General features: G+C 55.7%; 1 protein-coding gene across 3 annotated transcripts in view; it reads left to right on the plus strand.

Moving 5' to 3' along the window:
- ing4 (inhibitor of growth family, member 4) overlaps positions 1-23,649 on the plus strand; it is a 52,511-nt gene extending 28,862 nt beyond the window's left edge. Inside the window, exons 5-8 of one of the 3 annotated variants that reach the window (XM_063040199.1) lie at positions 1,756-1,864; positions 2,409-2,553; positions 3,826-3,887; positions 23,401-23,649. In XM_063040199.1, the coding sequence (XP_062896269.1) occupies positions 1,756-1,864; positions 2,409-2,553; positions 3,826-3,887; positions 23,401-23,440 (356 nt within the window). In that variant the 3' untranslated portion in view covers positions 23,441-23,649. Of the gene's footprint in view, positions 1-1,755; positions 1,865-2,408; positions 2,554-3,825; positions 3,892-23,400 lie in introns of those variants that run through there. The other 2 variants (XM_063040200.1, XM_063040201.1) reach the window with 2 other exon arrangements.
- Positions 23,650-24,237: the final 588 nt, after the last annotated feature.

The raw sequence follows: 24,237 nt of genomic DNA on the forward strand, positions 1-24,237 counted from the left end.
GAAGCCAACGACCCAATGGAGGCCAACGACCCTATGAAGCCAACGACCCAATGGAGGCCAACGACCGAATGGAGTCCAACGACCCAATGAAGCCAACGACCCAATGGAGGCCAACGGCCCAGTGAAGGCCAACGACCCCATGAAGCCAACGACCCCGTGAAGGCCAACGACCCAATGACCCAATGAAGGCCATAGTGGGGGCGTCTTGGACCAGAGAACACAGCCTCATAAAAGGGATTCGTCCATTTAGAACAGAGATGAGGTGGAATTTCTTTAGCTGGAGGAATTCCTCGCTGCAGACGGCCGCGGAGGCCGAGTCTTTGGGTACCTTTAAAGCAGAGGCTGACGGGTTCTCGATTAGCCGGGGCGGCAAAGCCCACGGGGAGAACGGGGTCCGAGCGAGAGAGTCGATCAGCCGCGATGGACTGGGGGTGCAGGCTCTGGCAGTGCTGGAAACGCGGAGGGGACTCCCGCCCAAGGTGCCGGCGGAGCTGAGTGGGAACCGTGGAAGTGAATGAGCAGGCCACGTCCCGGGCCGAGACCCTACCTGCGGGTCTGAGGAGGGAGATTGGGGAGACGGCGGAACGCGAAACGCTCGTAGGGTCAGCACGCCGGAAGGTGATGGGTGAAGCCTGGGTGCGGTGGGGCGGGTGGTGATAGGTGGCGGCAGGCGAAGGGTGGGGAGGAAGGAGTCTGACTGGACGGGGAGGGTGGTTTAGGTGTGGGGGGCGACTCCAGGTTTGTCCTGCTCGGTCGGCGTGCACGCTGAAATTCCAGTCAGGAATTGCGGCACTCCCTGCAATCAGTCTCTGCTCTGTCCCTCTCACCCCTCTTCCCAACACCCCCCCACCCATTACCTGCTCAATCACTCTGTCCTCCTCTCATCCCCCTCTCTCCCCTCCCTCACCGTCTCACCCCCCCACACTCATTACCTCTCTCTCACTCTCTCTCATTCTCTCCCCCAACCCCGTCTTTCTCCCCCTCTCTCTTAACCTCCTCACTCTACCTGTCTGCCCCTCTCTCTCTCCCCCTCTCTCCCCTCTTCTCTCCCACTCTCTCCCCCTCTGTCCCACATCGCTTTATCCTCCTCACTCACCCCTCCTCCCTCCCTCTCTTGCCCCCTCTCTCCCCTCACTCTCACTCTCTCCATCACCCTCTCACTTTCCGCCTCCCCTCCCTCCCCTCTCTCCCTCCCTCCCCACTCTACCTCCCTCACTCTTTCCCTCTCAAACTCTCTCTCACTCTTTCCCTCCCTCCCTCCCTTTCCCTCCCAAACTGTCTCCCTCACTCTTCCCCTCCCTCACTCTTCCCCTCCCTGCCTCTTGCCCCTCCCTCCCTCTTTCCCTCCTCACTCTCTTCCTCCCTCTTTCCCTCCTCACTCTCTTTCTCCCTCTCTCCCTCCCTCTCTCCCTCACTCTCTCCCTCCCTCGCCCCTCTCTCTCCCTCCCTCCCCTCTCTCCCTCCTTCTCCTTCTCTCCCTGACGCTCTCTCTCCCCCTCCCTTCCTCCCCTCACTCTCTCTCTCCCTCCCTCCCCTCTCTCTCTCCCTCTCTCCCTCCCTCCTTCTCCTTCTATCCCTGATGCTCCCCTCCCTCCCTCCCCTCACTCTCTCTCTCTCCCTCCCCTCCCTCCCTCCCCTCACACTCTCTCTCTCCCTCCCTCCCCTCTCTCTCTCCCTCTCTCCCTCCCCTCTCTCCCTCTCTCCCTCCCCTCTCTCCCTCCCTCACTCTCTCCCTCCCCTCCGTGTTTTTCCCAGAAGGCCGCATTCAAAAGGAGAAGAAAACGGCTCGGACCAGGTCGAAGGTGAAAACCTCGGACGACGACGTCCCCAAGAATGGCCAGAAAAAGATGAAGACGTCTCACACGTGAGGAGTGAACCCCCTCCCCGTCCCTTTCCCTCTGACCCCTGGGTGAGGGAGGGAGCGAGGGGGAGGGCGAATCCCCCCTGGGTCAGGGAGAGAGGGAGGGGGTGAATCCCCCCTGGGTCAGGGGGAGAGAGGGAGGGGGTGAATCCCCCCCTGGGTCGGGGAGAGAGGGAGGTGACGAATCCCCCCTGGGTTGGGGAGAGAGGGCGGTGACAAATCCCCCCTGGGTTGGGGAGTGAGCGAGGGGGTGAATCCCCCCCTGGGTTGGGGAGGGGGTGAATCCCCCCTGGGTTGGGGAGGGAGGGAGGGGGGTGACTCCCCCCTAGGTCAGGGAGAGAAGGAGGGGGCGAATTTCCACCCCCGGGTCACTGGGAGGGTGTGAATTCCCCCCTGGGTCAGGGAGAGAGGGACAGGGTGAATCCGCCTTAGGTCAGGGGGAGAGAGGGAGGGTGTGAATCCCCCCCTGGTTCGGGGAGGGGGGGTGATTCAGCTGGGGGTTTCTGATCCCTTTTCCGCTCACTCCTGTCTCCCCCCCCCCCCGCAGTGTGGAGTACGTGGCCCCCTCCGTCACATTCGGGAACGTGCACCCCTCGGACGTCCTCGACATGCCCGTCGACCCCAACGAGCCGACCTACTGTCTGTGTCACCAGGTCTCGTACGGAGAGATGATCGGCTGTGACAATCCCGATGTGAGTTACCCCCCCCCCCCAGACACACACACACACACGGCCCGTGGGGGGAGGAAACCGGGGGACACAGAGGAAACCCTCGCGGTCGGGGAGGGGGGGGTTAGAACGTGCGAACCCCTGGCAGACGGCGGGCGGGAGTCAGACCCCGGATGGACGATCGCTGGCGCTCCGAAGGGGTTGCGTTACCCAGCCGATGGAGGGGGCTGGGTGTTGGAAGGGGGAGGGGGAGAGAGCAAAGTTCGGGTGGGGGGGATTGGGGAACGTTTGATTCCATAAATGTAACCGTTCTTTCCCTTCCCCCTCCCCCTCCCCTCCCCCCTCCTCCCCACTCCCTCCCTCCCTCTTCCTACTCCCTGTCCCTCCCCTCTCCCCTCCCTCCACACTCCTCCCCCCTCCCCCTCCCCTCCCCCCTCCTCCCCACTCCCTCCCTCCCTCTTCCTACTCCCTGTCCCTCCCCTCTCCCCTCCCTCCACACTCCTCCCCCCTCCCCCTCCCCTCCCCCCTCCTCCCCACTCCCTCCCTCCCTCTTCCTACTCCCTGTCCCTCCCCTGCTCTCTCTCCATCCTCCTCTCTCTCCCTCCCGTCTCCCCTCCCCTCCCCTCTCCCCTCCCCTCTCCCTCCCCCCTCCACACTCCTCCCCTCCTCCTCCCTCCCCTCCCCCCTCCTCCCCACTCCCTCCCTCCCTCTTCCTACTCCCTGTCCCTCCCCTGCTCTCTCTCCATCCTCCTCTCCCCTCCCTCCCGTCTCCCCTCCCCTCCCCTCTCCCCTCCCCTCCCCTCTCCCCTCCCCTCTCCCTCCCCTTCCCCCTCCTCCCTCCTCCCCTCCCCCTCCCCTTCCCCCTCCTCCCTCCTCCCCTCCCTCCACACTCCTCCCCCCTCCTCCCTCCCCTCCCCCTCTCCCCTCCCCTCCCCCCTCCCCTCCCCCTCTCCCCTCCCCTCCCCTCTCCCCTCCCCTCTCCCCTCCCCTCTCCCTCCCCTTCCCCCTCCTCCCTCCTCCCCTCCCTCCACACTCCTCCCTCCCCTCCCCCTCTCCCCTCCCTCCCTCCCCTCCCCCTCCTCCCCTCTGCCCTTTCCCTTTTCCCCCACCCTCCCACCCCCTCCTTTCCCACCCCTTCCCCCCACCCTCCCACCCCCTCCTTTCCCACCCCTTCCCCTTATCCTTCCCTCCTCCTCCCCTCCCTCCCTCTCCCTCCCATTCTCGCTGCCCTCTCTCCCACTCCCCTCTCCCTCTCTCTCACCCTCCACTCCATCTCTCCGTCTCTCGCTCTCTCAGTGCTCCATTGAATGGTTTCACTTTGCCTGTGTGGGACTCACCACAAAACCCCGAGGAAAATGGTGAGTGTCGGCTGGCAGTCTGTCTGCCGTGAATCTGTGGGAGTCTGCTGGGATCTGTGGGAGTCTGCTTGCAGTCTGCAGTGAATCTGTGGGAGTCTGCTGGGATCTGTGGGAGTCTGCTGGCAGTCTGTCTGCGGTGAATCTGTGGGAGTCTGCTGGGGTCTGTGGGAGTCTGCTGACAGACTGTGTGCTGTGAATCTGTGGGAGTCTGCTGGCAGTCTCTGCGGTGAATCTGTGGGAATCTGCTGGGATTTGTGGGACTCTGCTGACAGTGTGTGCTGTGAATCTGGGAGTCTGCTGGCAGTCTGTCTGCGGTGAATCTGTGGGAGTCTGCTGACAGTCTGTGTGCTGAGAATCTGGGAGTCTGCTGGGACCTGTGGGAGTCGGCTGGCAGTCTGTGTGCGGTGAATCTGTGGGAGTCTGCTGGGATCTGTGGGAGTGTGCTGGCAGTCAGTGTCCTGTGAATGTGTGGGAGTCTGGTGGGATCTGCGGGGTATCTTGAGACAATAAGCCATAGGGGTATCATCAGGCCGTTCAGCCCCACAATTCTGCCCCGCCATTCCATCACGGCTGATTTACTATCCCTCTCAACCCCGTTCCACTTCCTTCTCCCTTTAAACTGTGACGCCTTCACTAATCAAAAACCTATCAACCCCCGCTTTAAATACACCCAACAACTTGGCCTCCCAGCTGTCTGTGAAAACAGATTTCACAGATTCACCCACCCTCTGGCTAAAAAGGTTCCTCCTCATCTCCATTCTAAATGGACGTCCGTCCATTCTGAGGCCATGTCCTCTGGTCCTAGACTCCCCCACTACAGGAAACATCCTCTCCACATCCACTCTATCTGTGTCCTCTGGTCCCAGACTCCCCCCACTACAGGAAACATCCTCTCCACATCCACTCTATCTGTGTCCTCTGGTCCTAGACTCCCCCACTACAGGAAACATCCTCTCCACATCCACTCTATCTGTGTCCTCTGGTCCTAGACTCCCCCACTACAGGAAACATCCTCTCCACATCCACTCTATCTGTGTCCTCTGGTCCTAGACTCGCCCACTACTGGAAACATCCTCTCCACATCCACTCTATCCGTGTCCTCTGGTCCTAGACTCCCCCACTACAGGAAACATCCTCTCCATATCCACTCTATCTGTGTCCTCTGGTCCTAGACTCCCCACTACAGGAAACATCCTCTCCACATCCACTCTATCTGTGTCCTCTGGTCCTAGACTCGCCCACTACTGGAAACATCCTCTCCACATCCACTCTATCCGTGTCCTCTGGTCCTAGACTCCCCCACTACAGGAAACATCCTCTCCACATCCACTCTATCTGTGTCCTCTGGTCCTAGACTCCCCCACTACAGGAAACATCCTCTCCACATCCACTCTATCCGTGTCCTCTGGTCCTAGACTCCCCCACTACAGGAAACATCCTCTCCATATCCACTCTATCTGTGTCCTCTGGTCCTAGACTCCCCCACTACAGGAAACATCCTCTCCACATCCACTCTATCTGTGTCCTCTGGTCCTAGACTCGCCCACTACTGGAAACATCCTCTCCACATCCACTCTATCCGTGTCCTCTGGTCCTAGACTCCCCCACTACAGGAAACATCCTCTCCACATCCACTCTATCTGTGTCCTCTGGTCCTAGACTCCCCCACTACAGGAAACATCCTCTCCATATCCACTCTATCTGTGTCCTCTGGTCCTAGACTCCCCCACTACAAGAAACATCCTCTCCACGTCCACTCTATCTGTGTCCTCTGGTCCTAGACTCCCCCACTACAGGAAACATCCTCTCCACATCCACTCTATCTGTGTCCTCTGGTCCTAGACTCCCCACTACAGGAAACATCCTCTCCATATCCACTCTATCTGTGTCCTCTGGTCCTAGACTCTTCCACTACAGGAAACATCCTCTCCACATCCACTCTATCTGTGTCCTCTAGTCCTAGACTCGCCCACTACTGGAAACATCCTCTCCACATCAACTCTATCCGTGCCTCTGGTCCTAGACTCCCCCACTACAGGAAACATCCTCTCCACATCCACTCTATCTGTGTCTTCTGGTCCGAGACTCCCCCACTACAGGAAACATCCTCTCCACATCCACTCCATCTGTGTCCTCTGGTCCGAGACTCCCCCCACTACAGGAAACATCCTCTCCACATCCACTCTATCTGTGTCCTCTGGTCCAAGGCTCCCCCACTACAGGAAACATCCTCTCCATATCCACTCTATCTGTGTCCTCTGGTCCTAGACTCCCCACTACAGGAAACGTCCTCTCCACATCCACTCTATCTGTGTCCTCTGGTCCTAGACTCCCCCACTACAAGAAACATCCTCTCCACGTCCACTCTATCTGTGTCCTCTGGTCCTAGACTCCCGCACTACAGGAAACATCTTCTCCACATCCACTCTATCTGTGTCCTCTGGTCCTAGACTCCCCCACTATAGTAAACATCCTCTCCACATCCACTCTATCTGTGTCCTCTGGTCCTAGACTCCCCCACTACAGGAAACATCCTCTCCACATTCACTCTATCTGTGTCCTCTGGTCCGAGACTCCCCCACTACAGGAAACATCCTCTCCACATCCACTCTATCTGTGTCCTCTGATCCTAGACTCCCCCACTACAGGAAACATCCTCTCCACATCCACTCTATCTGTGTCCTCTGGTCCGAGACTCGCCCACTACAGGAAACATCCTCTCCACATCCACTCTATCTGTGTCCTCTGGTCCAAGACTCCCCCACTGCAGGAAACATCCTCTCCGCATCCACTCTATCTGTGTCCTCTGGTCCTAGACTCCCCCACTACAGGAAACATCCTCTCCACATCCACTCTATCTGTGTCCTCTGGTCCTAGACTCCCCCACTACAGGAAACATCCTCTCCACATCCACTCTATCTGTGTCCTCTGGTCCTAGACTCCCCCACTACAGGAAACATCCTCTCCACATCCACTCTATCTGTGTCCTCTGGTCCTAGACTCCCCCACTACAGGAAACATCCTCTCCACATCCACTCTATCTGTGTCCTCTGGTCCTAGACTCCCCCACTACAGGAAACATCCTCTCCACATCCACTCTATCTGTGTCCTCTGGACCTAGACTCCCCCACTACAGGAAACATCCTCTCCACATCCACTCTATCTGTGTCCTCTGGTCCTAGACTCCCCCACTATAGGGAAACGTCCTCCCCACATCCACTCTATCTGTGTCCTCTGGTCCTAGACTCGCCCACTACTGGAAACATCCTCTCCACATCCACTCTATCCGTGTCCTCTGGTCCTAGACTCCCCCACTACAGGAAACATCCTCTCCACATCCACTCTATCTGTGTCTTCTGGTCCGAGACTCCCCCACTACAGGAAACATCCTCTCCACATCCACTCCATCTGTGTCCTCTGGTCCGAGACTTCCCCACTACAGGAAACATCCTCTCCACATCCACTCCATCTGTGTCCTCTGGTCCGAGACTCCCCCCACTACAGGAAACATCCTCTCCACATCCACTCTATCTGTGTCCTCTGGTCCTAGACTCCCCCACTACAGGAAACATCCTCTCCACATCCACTCTATCTGTGTCCTCTGGTCCTAGACTCCCCCACTACAGGAAACATCCTCTCCACATCCACTCTATCTGTGTCCTCTGGTCCTAGACTCGCCCACTACAGGAAACATCCTCTCCACATCCACTCTATCTGTGTCCTCTGGTCCTAGGCTCCCCCACTACAGGAAACATCCTCTCCACATCCACTCTATCTGTGTCCTCTGGTCCTAGACTCCCCCACTACAGGAAACATCCTCTCCACATCCACTCTATCTGTGTCCTCTGGTCCTAGACTCAACCACTATAGGGAAACGTCCTCCCCACATCCACTCTATCTGTGTTCTCTGGTCCTAGACTCCCCCACTACAGGAAGCATCCTCTCCACATCCACTCTATCTGTGTCCTCTGGTCCTAGACTCCCCCACTACAGGAAACATCCTCTCCACATCCACTCTATCTGTGTCCTCTGGTCCTGGACTCCCCACTACAGGAAACATCCTCTCCACATCCACTCTATCTGTGTCCTCTGGTCCTAGACTCCCCCACTACAGGAAACATCCTCTCCACATCCACTCTATCTGTGTCCTCTGGTCCTAGACTCCCCCACTACAAGAAACATCCTCTCCACATCCACTCTATCTGTGTCCTCTGGTCCTAGACTCCCCCACTATAGGGAAACGTCCTACCCACATCCACTCTATCTGTGTTCTCTGGTCCTAGACTCCCCCACTACAGGAAACATCCTCTCCACATCCACTCTATCTGTGTCCTCTGGTCCTAGACTCCCCCACTACAGGAAACATCCTCTCCACACCCACACTATCTGTGCCCTCTGGTCCTAGACTCCCCAATACAGGAAACATCCTCTCCACATCCACTCTATCTGTGTTCTCTGGTCCTAGACTCCCCCACTACAGGAAACATCCTCTCCACACCCACACTAACTGTGCCCTCTGGTCCTAGACTCCCCACTACAGGAAACATCCTCTCCACATCCACTCTATCTGTGTCCTCTGGTCCTAGACTCGCCCACTACTGGAAACATCCTCTCCACATCCACTCTATCCGTGTCCTCTGGTCCTAGACTCCCCCACTACAGGAAACATCCTCTCCACATCCACTCTATCTGTGTCTTCTGGTCCGAGACTCCCCCACTACAGGAAACATCCTCTCCACATCCACTCCATCTGTGTCCTCTGGTCCGAGACTTCCCCACTACAGGAAACATCCTCTCCACATCCACTCCATCTGTGTCCTCTGGTCCGAGACTCCCCCCACTACAGGAAACATCCTCTCCACATCCACTCTATCTGTGTCCTCTGGTCCTAGACTCCCCCACTACAGGAAACATCCTCTCCACATCCACTCTATCTGTGTCCTCTGGTCCTAGACTCCCCCACTACAGGAAACATCCTCTCCACATCCACTCTATCTGTGTCCTCTGGTCCTAGACTCGCCCACTACAGGAAACATCCTCTCCACATCCACTCTATCTGTGTCCTCTGGTCCTAGGCTCCCCCACTACAGGAAACATCCTCTCCACATCCACTCTATCTGTGTCCTCTGGTCCTAGACTCCCCCACTACAGGAAACATCCTCTCCACATCCACTCTATCTGTGTCCTCTGGTCCTAGACTCAACCACTATAGGGAAACGTCCTCCCCACATCCACTCTATCTGTGTTCTCTGGTCCTAGACTCCCCCACTACAGGAAGCATCCTCTCCACATCCACTCTATCTGTGTCCTCTGGTCCTAGACTCCCCCACTACAGGAAACATCCTCTCCACATCCACTCTATCTGTGTCCTCTGGTCCTAGACTCGCCCACTACAGGAAACATCCTCTCCACATCCACTCTATCTGTGTCCTCTGGTCCTAGACTCCCCCACTACAGGAAACATCCTCTCCACATCCACTCTATCTGTGTCCTCTGGTCCTAGACTCCCCCACTACAAGAAACATCCTCTCCACATCCACTCTATCTGTGTCCTCTGGTCCTAGACTCCCCCACTATAGGGAAACGTCCTACCCACATCCACTCTATCTGTGTTCTCTGGTCCTAGACTCCCCCACTACAGGAAACATCCTCTCCACATCCACTCTATCTGTGTCCTCTGGTCCTAGACTCCCCCACTACAGGAAACATCCTCTCCACACCCACACTATCTGTGCCCTCTGGTCCTAGACTCCCCAATACAGGAAACATCCTCTCCACATCCACTCTATCTGTGTTCTCTGGTCCTAGACTCCCCCACTACAGGAAACATCCTCTCCACACCCACACTAACTGTGCCCTCTGGTCCTAGACTCCCCACTACAGGAAACATCCTCTCCACATCCACTCTATCTGTGTCCTCTGGTCCTAGACTCCCCCACTACAGGAAACATCCTCTCCACATCCACTCTATCTGTGTCCTCTGGTCCTAGACTCCCCCACTACAGGAAACATCCTCTCCACATCCACTCTATCTGTGTCCTCTGGTCCTAGACTCGCCCACTACAGGAAACATCCTCTCCACATCCACTCTATCTGTGTCCTCTGGTCCAAGACTCGCCCACAACTGGAAACATCCTCTCCACATCCACTCTATCCGTGTCCTCTGGTCCTAGACTCCCCCACTACAGGAAACATCCTCTCCACATCCACTCTATCTGTGTCTTCTGGTCCGAGACTCCCCCACTACAGGAAACATCCTCTCCACATCCAGTCTATCTGTGTCCTCTGGTCCGAGACTCCCCCACTACAGGAAACATCCTCTCCATATCCACTCTATCTGTGTCCTCTGGTCCTAGACTCCCCACTACAGGAAACATCCTCTCCACATCCACTCTATCTGTGTCCTCTGGTCCTAGACTCCCCCACTACAAGAAACATCCTCTCCACGTCCACTCTATCTGTGTCCTCTGGTCCTAGACTCCCGCACTACAGGAAACATCCTCTCCACATCCACTCTACCTGTGTCCTCTGGTCCTAGACTCCCCCACTACAAGAAACATCCTCTCCACGTCCACTCTATCTGTGTCCTCTGGTCCTAGACTCCCCCACTATAGTAAACATCCTCTCCACATCCACTCTATCTGTGTCCTCTGGTCCTAGACTCCCCCACTACAGGAAACATCCTCTCCACATTCACTCTATCTATGTCCTCTGGTCCGAGACTCCCCCACTACAGGAAACATCCTCTCCACATCCACTCTATCTGTGTCCTCTAGTCCTAGACTCCCCCACTACAGGAAACATCCTCTCCACATCCACTCTATCTGTGTCCTCTGGTCCTAGACTCGCCCACTACAGGAAACATCCTCTCCACATCCACTCTATCTGTGTCCTCTGGTCCTAGACTCCCCCACTACAGGAAACATCCTCTCCACATCCACTCTATCTGTGTCCTCTGGTCCTAGACTCCCCCACTACAGGAAACGTCCTCCCCACATCCACTCTATCTGTGTTCTCTGGTCCTAGACTCCCCCACTACAGGAAGCATCCTCTCCACATGCACTCTATCTGTGTCCTCTGGTCCTAGACTCCCCCACTACAGGAAACATCCTCTCCACATCCACTCTATCTGTGTCCTCTGGACCTAGACTCCCCCACTACAGGAAACATCCTCTCCACATCCACTCTATCTGTGTCCTCTGGTCCTAGACTCGCCCACTACAGGAAACATCCTCTCCACATCCACTCTATCTGTGTCCTCTGGTCCTAGACTCCCCCACTACAGGAAACATCCTCTCCACATCCACTCTATCTGTGTCCTCTGGTCCTAGACACCCCCACTATAGGGAAACGTCCTCCCCACATCCACTCTATCTGTGTTCTCTGGTCCTAGACTCCCCTACTACAGGAAACATCCTCTCCAAATCCACTCTATCTGTGTCCTCTGGTCCTAGACTCCCCCACTACAGGAAACATCCTCTCCACACCCACACTATCTGTGCCCTCTGGTCCTAGACTCCCCACTACAGGAAACATCCTCTCCACATCCACTCTATCTGTGTTCTCTGGTCCAAGACTCCCCCACTACAGGAAACATCCTCTCCACACCCACACTATCTGTGCCCTCTGGTCCTAGACTCCCCACTACAGGAAACATCCTCTCCACATCCACTCTATCTGTGTCCTCTGGTCCTAGACTCCCCCACTACAGGAAACATCCTCTCCACATCCACTCTATCTGTGTCCTCTGGTCCAAGACTCCCCCACTACAGGAAACATCCTCTCCACATCCACTCTATCTGTGTCCTCTGGTCCTAGACTCCCCCACTATAGGGAAACGTCCTCCCCACATCCACTCTATCTGTGTCCTCTGGTCCTAGACTCGCCCACTACTGGAAACATCCTCTCCACATCCACTCTATCCGTGTCCTCTGGTCCTAGACTCCCCCACTACAGGAAACATCCTCTCCACATCCACTCTATCTGTGTCTTCTGGTCCGAGACTCCCCCACTACAGGAAACATCCTCTCCAAATCCACTCCATCTGTGTCCTCTGGTCCGAGACTTCCCCACTACAGGAAACATCCTCTCCACATCCACTCCATCTGTGTCCTCTGGTCCGAGACTCCCCCCACTACAGGAAACATCCTCTCCACATCCACTCTATCTGTGTCCTCTGGTCCTAGGCTCCCCCACTACAGGAAACATCCTCTCCACATCCACTCTATCTGTGTCCTCTGGTCCTAGACTCCCCCACTACAGGAAACATCCTCTCCACATCCACTCTATCTGTGTCCTCTGGTCCTAGACTCCCCCACTATAGGGAAACGTCCTCCCCACATCCACTCTATCTGCGTTCTCTGGTCCTAGACTCCCCCACTACAGGAAGCATCCTCTCCACATGCACTCTATCTGTGTGCTCTGGTCCTAGACTCCCCCGCTACAGGAAACATCCTCTCCACATCCACTCTATCTGTGTCCTCTGGACCTAGACTCCCCCACTACAGGAAACATCCTCTCCACATCCACTCTATCTGTGTCCTCTGGTCCTAGACTCGCCCACTACAGGAAACATCCTCTCCACATCCACTCTATCTGTGTCCTCTGGTCCTAGACTCCCCCACTACAGGAAACATCCTCTCCACATCCACTCTATCTGTGTCCTCTGGTCCTAGACTCCCCCACTATAGGGAAACGTCCTCCCCACATCCACTCTATCTGTGTTCTCTGGTCCTAGACTCCCCCACTACAGGAAACATCCTCTCCACATCCACTCTATCTGTGTCCTCTGGTCCTAGACTCGCCCACTACAGGAAACATCCTCTCCACATCCACTCTATCTGTGTCCTCTGGTCCTAGACTCCCCCACTACAGGAAACATCCTCTCCACATCCACTCTATCTGTGTCCTCTGGTCCTAGACTCCCCCACTACAGGAAACATCCTCTCCGCATCCACTCTATCTGTGTCCTCTGGTCCTAGACTCCCCCACTACAGGAAACATCCTCTCCACATCCACTCTATCTGTCTCCTCTGGTCCTAGACTCCCCCACTACAGGAAACATCCTCTCCAAATCCACTCTGTCTGTGTCCTCTGGTCCTAGACTCGCCCACTACAGGAAACATCCTCTCCACATCCACTCTATCTGTGTCCTCTGGTCCTAGACTCCCCCACTACAGGAAACATCCTCTCCACATCCACTCTATCTGTGTCCTCTGGTCCAAGACTCCCCCACTACAGGAAACATCCTCTCCACATCCACTCTATCTGTGTCCTCTGGTCCTAGACTCCCCCACTATAGGGAAACGTCCTCCCCACATCCACTCTATCTGTGTCCTCTGGTCCTAGACTCGCCCACTACTGGAAACATCCTCTCCACATCCACTCTATCCGTGTCCTCTGGTCCTAGACTCCCCCACTACAGGAAACATCCTCTCCACATCCACTCTATCTGTGTCTTCTGGTCCGAGACTCCCCCACTACAGGAAACATCCTCTCCAAATCCACTCCATCTGTGTCCTCTGGTCCGAGACTTCCCCACTACAGGAAACATCCTCTCCACATCCACTCCATCTGTGTCCTCTGGTCCGAGACTCCCCCCACTACAGGAAACATCCTCTCCACATCCACTCTATCTGTGTCCTCTGGTCCTAGGCTCCCCCACTACAGGAAACATATTCTCCACATCCACTCTATCTGTGTCCTCTGGTCCTAGACTCCCCCACTACAGGAAACATCCTCTCCACATCCACTCTCTCTGTGTCCTCTGGTCCTAGACTCCCCCACTATAGGGAAACGTCCTCCCCACATCCACTCTATCTGTGTTCTCTGGTCCTAGACTCCCCCACTACAGGAAGCATCCTCTCCACATGCACTCTATCTGTGTCCTCTGGTCCTAGACTCCCCCACTACAGGAAACATCCTCTCCACATCCACTCTATCTGTGTCCTCTGGACCTAGACTCCCCCACTACAGGAAACATCCTCTCCACATCCACTCTATCTGTGTCCTCTGGTCCTAGACTCGCCCACTACAGGAAACATCCTCTCCACATCCACTCTATCTGTGTCCTCTGGTCCTAGACTCCCCCACTACAGGAAACATCCTCTCCACATCCACTCTATCTGTGTCCTCTGGTCCTAGACTCCCCCACTATAGGGAAACGTCCTCCCCACATCCACTCTATCTGTGTTCTCTGGTCCTAGACTCCCCCACTACAGGAAACATCCTCTCCACATCCACTCTATCTGTGTCCTCTGGTCCTAGACTCCCCCACTACAGGAAACATCCTCTCCACACCCACACTATCTGTGCCCTCTGGTCCTAGACTCCCCACTACAGGAAACATCCTCTCCACATCCACTCTATCTGTGTTCTCTGGTCCTAGACTCCCCCACTACAGGAAACATCCTCTCCACACCCACACTATCTGTGCCCTCTGGTCCTAGACTCCCCACTACAGGAAACATCCTCTCCACATCCACTCTATCTGTGTCCTCTGGTCCTAGACTCCCCCACTACAGGAAACATCCTCTCCACATCCACTCTATCTGTGTCCTCTGGTCCAAGACTCCCCCACTACAGGAAACATCCTCTCCACATCCACTCTATCTGTGTCCTCTGGTCCTAGACTCCCCCACTATAGGGAAACGTCCTCCCCACATCCACTCTATCTGTGTCCTCTGGTCCTAGACTCGCCCACTACTGGAAACATCCTCTCCACATCCACTCTATCCGTGTCCTCTGGTCCTAGACTCCCCCACTACAGGAAACATCCTCTCCACATCCACTCTATCTGTGTCTTCTGGTCCGAGACTCCCCCACTACAGGAAACATCCTCTCCAAATCCACTCCATCTGTGTCCTCTGGTCCGAGACTTCCCCACTACAGGAAACATCCTCTCCACATCCACTCCATCTGTGTCCTCTGGTCCGAGACTCCCCCCACTACAGGAAACATCCTCTCCACATCCACTCTATCTGTGTCCTCTGGTCCTAGGCTCCCCCACTACAGGAAACATCCTCTCCACATCCACTCTATCTGTGTCCTCTGGTCCTAGACTCCCCCACTACAGGAAACATCCTCTCCACATCCACTCTATCTGTGTCCTCTGGTCCTAGACTCCCCCACTATAGGGAAACGTCCTCCCCACATCCACTCTATCTGTGTTCTCTGGTCCTAGACTCCCCCACTACAGGAAGCATCCTCTCCACATCCACTCTATCTGTGTCCTCTGGTCCTAGACTCCCCCACTACAGGAAACATCCTCTCCACATCCACTCTATCTGTGTCCTCTGGTCCTAGACTCCCCCACTACAGGAAACATCCTCTCCACATCCACTCTATCTGTGTCCTCTGGTCCTAGACTCCCCACTACAGGAAACATCCTCTCCACATCCACTCTATCTGTGTCCTCTGGTCCTAGACTCCCCCACTACAGGAAACATCCTCTCCACATCCACTCTATCTGTGTCCTCTGGTCCTAGACTCCCCCACTATAGGAAACTCCTCCCACATCCACTCTATCTGTGTCCTCTGGTCCTAGACTCCCCACTACAGGAAACATCCTCTCCACATCCACTCTATCTGTGTCCTCTGGTCCTAGACTCCCCCACTACAGGAAACATCCTCTCCACATCCACTCTATCTGTGTCCTCTGGTCCTAGACTCCCCACTACAGGAAACATCCTCTCCACATCCACTCTATCTGTGTTCTCTGGTCCTAGACTCCCCCACTACAGGAAACATCCTCTCCACACCCACACTATCTGTGCCCTCTGGTCCTAGACTCCCCACTACAGGAAACATCCTCTCCACATCCACTCTATCTGTGTCCTCTGGTCCTAGACTCCCCCACTACAGGAAACATCCTCTCCACATCCACTCTATCTGTGTCCTCTGGTCCTAGACTCCCCCACTACAGGAAACATCCTCTCCACATCCACTCTATCTGTGTCCTCTGGTCCAAGACTTCGCCCACTACAGGAAACATCCTCTCCACATCCACTCTATCTGTGTCCTCTGGTCCTAGACTCCCCCACTACAGGAAACATCCTCTCCACATCCACTCTATCTGTGTCCTCTGGTCCTAGACTCCCCCACTACAGGAAACATCCTCTCCACATCCACTCTATCTGTGTCCTCTGGTCCTAGACTCCCCCACTACAGGAAACATCCTCTCCACATCCACTCTATCTGTGTCCTCTGGTCCTAGACACCCCCACTACAGGAAACATCCTCTCCACATCCACTCTATCTGTGTCCTCTGGTCCTAGACTCCCCCACTACAGGAAACATCCTCTCCACATCCACTCTATCTGTGTCCTCTGGTCCTAGACTCGCCCACTACAGGAAACATCCTCTCCACATCCACTCTATCTGTGTCCTCTGGTCCTAGGCTCCCCCACTACAGGAAACATCCTCTCCACATCCACTCTATCTGTGTCCTCTGGTCCTAGACTCCCCCACTACAGGAAACATCCTCTCCACATCCACTCTATCTGTGTCCTCTGGTCCTAGACTCGCCCACTACAGGAAACATCCTCTCCACATCCACTCTATCTGTGTCCTCTGGTCCTAGACTCCCCCACTACAGGAAACATCCTCTCCACATCCACTCTATCTGTGTCCTCTGGTCCTAGACTCCCCCACTACAGGAAACATCCTCTCCACATCCACTCTATCTGTGTCCTCTGGTCCTAGACTCCCCCACTATAGGGAAACGTCCTACCCACATCCACTCTATCTCTGTTCTCTGGTCCTAGACTCCCCCACTACAGGAAACATCCTCTCCACATCCACTCTATCTGTGTCCTCTGGTCCTAGACTCCCCCACGACAGGAAACATCCTCTCCACACCCACACTATCTGTGCCCTCTGGTCCTAGACTCCCCACTACAGGAAACATCCTCTCCACATCCACTCTATCTGTGTTCTCTGGTCCTAGACTCCCCCACTACAGGAAACATCCTCTCCACACCCACACTATCTGTGCCCTCTGGTCCTAGACTCCCCACTACAGGAAACATCCTCTCCACATCCACTCTATCTGTGTCCTCTGGTCCTAGACTCCCCCACTACAGGAAACATCCTCTCCACATCCACTCTATCTGTGTCCTCTGGTCCTAGACTCCCCCACTACAGGAAACATCCTCTCCACATCCACTCTATCTGTGTCCTCTGGTCCTAGACTCGCCCACTACAGGAAACATCCTCTCCACATCCACTCTATCTGTGTCCTCTGGTCCTAGACTCCCCCACTACAGGAAACATCCTCTCCACATCCACTCTATCTGTGTCCTCTGGTCCTAGACTCCCCCACTACAGGAAACATCCTCTCCACATCCACTCTATCTGTGTCCTCTGGTCCTAGACTCCCCCACTATAGGGAAACGTCCTCCCCACATCCACTCTATCTGTGTCCTCTGGTCCTAGACTCCCCCACTACAGGAAACATCCTCTCCACATCCACTCTATCTGTGTCCTCTGGTCCTAGACTCCCCCACTACAGGAAACATCCTCTCCACATCCACTCTATCTGTGTCCTCTGGTCCTAGACTCCCCCACTATAGGGAAACGTCCTCCCCACATCCACTCTATCTGTGTCCTCTGGTCCTAGACTCACCCACTACTGGAAACATCCTCTCCACATCCACTCTATCCGTGTCCTCTGGTCCTAGACTCCCCCACTACAGGAAACATCCTCTCCACATCCACTCTATCTGTGTCTTCTGGTCCGAGACTCCCCCACTACAGGAAACATCCTCTCCACATCCACTCCATCAGTGTCCTCTGGTCCGAGACTTCCCCACTACAGGAAACATCCTCTCCACATCCACTCCATCTGTGTCCTCTGGTCCGAGACTCCCCCCACTACAGGAAACATCCTCTCCACATCCACTCTATCTGTGTCCTCTGGTCCTAGACTCCCCCACTACAGGAAACATCCTCTCCACATCCACTCTATCTGTGTCCTCTGGTCCTAGACTCCCCCACTACAGGAAACATCCTCTCCACATCCACTCTATCTGTGTCCTCTGGTCCTAGACTCGCCCACTACAGGAAACATCCTCTCCACATCCACTCTATCTGTGTCCTCTGGTCCTAGGCTCCCCCACTACAGGAAACATCCTCTCCACATCCACTCTATCTGTGTCCTCTGGTCCTAGACTCCCCCACTACAGGAAACATCCTCTCCACATCCACTCTATCTGTGTCCTCTGGTCCTAGACTCCCCCACTATAGGGAAACGTCCTCCCCACATCCACTCTATCTGTGTTCTCTGGTCCTAGACTCCCCCACTACAGGAAGCATCCTCTCCACATCCACTCTATCTGTGTCCTCTGGTCCTAGACTCCCCCACTACAGGAAACAGCCTCTCCACATCCACTCTATCTGTGTCCTCTGGTCCTAGACTCCCCCACTACAGGAAACATCCTCTCCACATCCACTCTATCTGTGTCCTCTGGTCCTAGACTCGCCCACTACAGGAAACATCCTCTCCACATCCACTCTATCTGTGTCCTCTGGTCCTAGACTCCCCCACTACAGGAAACATCCTCTCCACATCCACTCTATCTGTGTCCTCTGGTCCTAGACTCCCCCACTACAGGAAACATCCTCTCCACATCCACTCTATCTGTGTCCTCTGGTCCTAGACTCCCCCACTATAGGGAAACGTCCTACCCACATCCACTCTATCTGTGTTCTCTGGTCCTAGACTCCCCCACTACAGGAAACATCCTCTCCACATCCACTCTATCTGTGTCCTCTGGCCCTAGACTCCCGCACTACAGGAAACATCCTCTCCACACCCACACTATCTGTGCCCTCTGGTCCTAGACTCCCCACTACAGGAAACATCCTCTCCACATCCACTCTATCTGTGTTCTCTGGTCCTAGACTCCCCCACTACAGGAAACATCCTCTCCACACCCACACTATCTGTGCCCTCTGGTCCTAGACTCCCCACTACAGGAAACATCCTCTCCACATCCACTCTATCTGTGTCCTCTGGTCCTAGACTCCCCCACTACAGGAAACATCCTCTCCACATCCACTCTATCTGTGTCCTCTGGTCCTAGACTCCCCCACTACAGGAAACATCCTCTCCACATCCACTCTATCTGTGTCCTCTGGTCCTAGACTCGCCCACTACAGGAAACATCCTCTCCACATCCACTCTATCTGTGTCCTCTGGTTCTAGACTCCCCCACTACAGGAAACATCCTCTCCACATCCACTCTATCTGTGTCCTCTGGTCCTAGACTCCCCCACTACAGGAAACATCCTCTCCACATCCACTCTATCTGTGTCCTCTGGTCCTAGACTCCCCCACTATAGGGAAACGTCCTCCCCACATCCACTCTATCTGTGTTCTCTGGTCCTAGACTCCCCCACTACAGGAAACATCCTCTCCACATCCACTCTATCTGTGTCCTTTGGTCCTAGACTCCCCCACTACAGGAAACATCCTCTCCACATCCACTCTATCTGTGTCCTCTGTTCCTAGACTCGCCCACTATAGGGAAACATCCTCCCCACATCCACTCTATCTGTGTCCTCTGGTCCTAGACTCCCCACTACAGGAAACACCCTCTCCACATCCACTCTATCTGTGTCCTCTGGTCCTAGACTCCCCACTACAGGAAACACCCTCTCCACATCCACTCTATCTGTGCCCTCTGGTCCGAGACTCCCCCACTACAGGAAACATCCTCTCCACATCCACTCTATCTGTGTCTTCTGGTCCGAGACTCCCCCACTACAGGAAACATCCTCTCCACATCCACTCCATCTGTGTCCTCTGGTCCGAGACTTCCCCACTACAGGAAACATCCTCTCCACATCCACTCCATCTGTGTCCTCTGGTCCGAGACTCCCCCCACTACAGGAAACATCCTCTCCACATCCACTCTATCTGTGTCCTCTGGTCCTAGACTCCCCCACTACAGGAAACATCCTCTCCACATCCACTCTATCTGTGTCCTCTGGTCCTAGACTCCCCCACTACAGGAAACATCCTCTCCACATCCACTCTATCTGTGTCCTCTGGTCCTAGACTCGCCCACTACAGGAAACATCCTCTCCACATCCACTCTATCTGTGTCCTCTGGTCCTAGGCTCCCCCACTACAGGAAACATCCTCTCCACATCCACTCTATCTGTGTCCTCTGGTCCTAGACTCCCCCACTACAGGAAACATCCTCTCCACATCCACTCTATCTGTGTCCTCTGGTCCTAGACTCCCCCACTATAGGGAAACGCCCTCCCCACATCCACTCTATCTGTGTTCTCTGGTCCTAGACTCCCCCAATACTGGAAGCATCCTCTCCACATCCACTCTATCTGTGTCCTCTGGTCCTAGACTCCCCCACTACAGGAAACATCCTCTCCACATCCACTCTATCTGTGTCCTCTGGTCCTAGACTCCCCCACTACAGGAAACATCCTCTCCACATCCACTCTATCTGTGTCCTCTGGTCCTAGACTCGCCCACTACAGGAAACATCCTCTCCACATCCACTCTATCTGTGTCCTCTGGTCCTAGACTCCCCCACTACAGGAAACATTCTCTCCACATCCACTCTATCTGTGTCCTCTGGTCCTAGACTCCCCCACTACAGGAAACATCCTCTCCACATCCACTCTATCTGTGTCCTCTGGTCCTAGACTCCCCCACTATAGGGAAACGTCCTACCCACATCCACTCTATCTGTGTTCTCTGGTCCTAGACTCCCCCACTACAGGAAACATCCTCTCCACACCCACACTATCTGTGCCCTCTGGTCTTAGACTCCCCACTACAGGAAACATCCTCTCCACATCCACTCTATCTGTGTTCTCTGGTCCTAGACTCCCCCACTACAGGAAACATCCTCTCCACACCCACACTATCTGTGCCCTCTGGTCCTAGACTCCCCACTACAGGAAACATCCTCTCCACATCCACTCTATCTGTGTCCTCTGGTCCTAGACTCCCCCACTACAGGAAACATCCTCTCCACATCCACTCTATCTGTGTCCTCTGGTCCTAGACTCGCCCACTACAGGAAACATCCTCTCCACATCCACTCTATCTGTGTCCTCTGGTCCTAGACTCCCCCACTACAGGAAACATCCTCTCCACATCCACTCTATCTGTGTCCTCTGGTCCTAGACTCCCCCACTACAGGAAACATCCTCTCCACATCCACTCTATCTGTATCCTCTGGTCCTAGACTCCCCCACTATAGGGAAATGTCCTCCCCACATCCACTCTATCTGTGTTCTCTGGTCCTAGACTCCCCCACTACAGGAAACATCCTCTCCACATCCACTCTATCTGTGTCCTCTGGTCCTAGACTCCCCCACTACAGGAAACATCCTCTCCACATCCACTCTATCTGTGTCCTCTGTTCCTAGACTCCCCCACTATAGGGAAACATCCTCCCCACATCCACTCTATCTGTGTCCTCTGGTCCTAGACTCCCCACTACAGGAAACACCCTCTCCACATCCACTCTATCTGTGTCCTCTGGTCCGAGACTCCCCCACTACAGGAAACATCCTCTCCACATCCACTCTATCTGTGTTCTCTGGTCCTGGACTCCCTCACTACAGGAAACATCCTCTCCACATCCACTCTATCTGTGTCCTCTGGTCCTGGACTCCCCACTACAGGAAACACCCTCTCCACATCCACTCTATCTGTGCCCTCTGGTCCGAGACTCCCCCACTACAGGAAACATCCTCTCCACATCCACTCTATCTGTGTCCTCTGGTCCTAGACTCCCCCACTACAGGAACCTCCTCTGGACTCTCTCCAATGCCAGCTGTTGAATAAGGGGCCCAAAACTGCTGGTAATTCTCCAAGTGAGGCCACATCAGTGCTTTATAAAGCCTCGACGTTCAATCCTCGTTTTTATATTCGAGTCCTCTCAAATATATGGCCTTTGCCTTCCGCACTGCCCACTCGACCTGCAAGTTAACCCTCTGTGGGCTGTGCTACATTTTTGGGAGCGTTCGAGGGATGTTTGTGTGGATCTCCTGGGGAGTCCGCTCACAAAGTATGCTGCTTTCTGGAACATAGAATAGTACAGCACAGTACAGGCCCTTCAACCCACAATGTAGTGCCGAACCTCAAACCCTGCCTCTCATATAACCGCTGATATACCCGTCCGGTAGTCTCTTAAACTGTGAGGTCTGTTTGGGTTCTTCTGAGGTCAGTGGGAATCTGTGCTGGGTTGTGTGTGAATCAGCGTGGGGATCTGCTGGGATTGTGTGACAATCTGCGGGCATCCTGCAGGGATTTGTTGGAATTCTGTGCTGGGACCTGTTGGACACTCTACTGGGATCAGTGGGGAATCTCTGCTGTAATATGTGGCAACTCCAGGCAATCCGCCGGGCTGGGGAACGGGTGCCGAATGAATTTGTTCTGACTTCTACTTCCCTTGCTTCCTATTTCTTTCCCACTCGCTCCACCCTTCTCCCACCCTCTTCCCCCTCTCTCACCCTCTCCCCTCCCCCATTCCCCCCTCCCCCTCCCCCTTCCTCCCCCCTCCCTCCCCATACCACCCTCTCTCCACCCTCTCCCTCCCCGCCCCCTCTCCCCTCTCCCTCCCCTCTCCCCATCTCTCTCCCGCTCCCCACCCCCTCTCCCTCCCCCCACCCCCTCTCCCCCCTCTCCCTACCCTTCCCCCTCCACCCCCTCTCCCTACCCTCCCCTTCCCCTCCTCTCCCCTCCCCTTCCCCCTCCTCTCCCCCTCTCAATCCCCCTCTCTCCCTCTCTCTCCCCTTTCTCCCCCTCCCTCCATTCCCCCTCTCCCTATCTCCCCTCCCCTCCCCCTCCCCCTCCCTCCCCATACCACCCTCTCCCTTGACGCCCCCTCCCCCATCCCCCCTCTCCCTCTCCCCCTCCCTCTCTTCCTCTCCCCATCTCCCCCTCACCCTCCCCACTCTCTCCCCTTCCCCGTCTCCCTCCCCTTCCCCCTCTACCCATCTCTCCCCCTCTCCCTCCCCTCCCCCTCCTCCTCTCCCCGTCTCCCCCTCGCCCTCCCCACTCTCTCCCCATTCCCCCTCTCTACCCATGTCTCCCCATCCCCCTCTCCCTATCCCCCCTCCACCCCCTCCCCCTCCCCCCTCCCTTCTATCCCCCCTCTCTCCCCTTTCCCCTTTCCCTCTCTCTCCACTTTCCCCTTTCCCTCTCTCTCCCCTTTCCCCGTTCCCTCTCTCTCCCCCTATGCCCTCCTCTCTCCCTCTCCTCCCTCTTTCCCTCTCTTCCCCCTCCCCCTCTTCCCCCTCTCTCCCCTCTATCCCCCTCTTCCCCCCTCTTTCCCCCTTTTTCCCTCTCTCTCCCCCTCTGCCCTCCTCTCTCCCCCTCTCCCCTCTTTCCCTCTTCCCCCTTCTCCTTCTCTCCCCCTGTTCCGCCCTCCCCTCTCTCCCCCCACACTCTGCCCCGCTCTCTCTCTCTCTCTCTCTCCCCCCACACTCTGCCCCACTCACTCTCTACCCCCCGCCGAACCCTCACCCCCAGGTACTGTCCCCGCTGCCTTCAGGATCGGAAGAGGAAGTAACCGGGAGGCCCCAGGATGGATCGGAGGCATGACGGTTTCCTGTCACCCCAGCGGCCCCGGGACACAGCCCCGGGGGAGTGTGGGGGGTGTGGGGGAGAGAGAGCAGCTACCAGTTCGGACCCGGCCTCACCTCCCCATCGCTCCCCCCCCCCTTTCACACATGTCCCCGGGCCGTTACGGTGGGTGATGGGGAGGGGGTGTTTAATCAGGGCTGGGGCGGGTGGGGAGAGATGCAGAACTGGGCTGGTGGGAGGTGGGAGAGGTGGGGGGGAGATATCGGGGGTCGACGGGTGGGGCCGGGAGCCACAATAAAAGTAGTTCTTGGAAGACGCCCGGGGTGCGTGGCCTCTCTTTTGCGGCGGGCGGCGGGACGGGACCCACTGGGAGACGCAGAGGGGAGAGGGAGAGAGCCAGTGGGGTAGGAGGAGAAGAGGGGGGAGTGGAGGGGACAGAGAGAGAGATGGAGATTGGGGAGAGAAGGGACAGAGCGTGGAGGGGAGGGGGCAGAAACTGGAGAGAGGGGGCAGAAGGAGGTTGGCAAGAGAGTGGAGAGCAAGGGGGAACTGAGGGTCAGAGGGAGAGGGAGTGGTGGAGAGAGTGGGGGCACGGGGGAGAGAGAGGGGGGCGGCGGGAGTAGTGTCGGAGGGGAGAGGGAGAGATGCGAGTGTGGGGAAGAGGGGATGGGGCGAGAGAATAGAGTGGAGATAGAGAGAAGGAGGAGGGGAAATACTGGAGAGACGGGAGAGAGAGAGTGTGTGAAGGAGTGGAGTGGAGATAGAGAGAAGGAGGAAGGGAAA

This window comes from Mobula hypostoma, unplaced genomic scaffold (assembly GCF_963921235.1).
Source record: "Mobula hypostoma unplaced genomic scaffold, sMobHyp1.1 scaffold_161, whole genome shotgun sequence".
Taxonomy (NCBI): Eukaryota; Metazoa; Chordata; class Chondrichthyes; order Myliobatiformes; family Myliobatidae; genus Mobula; species Mobula hypostoma.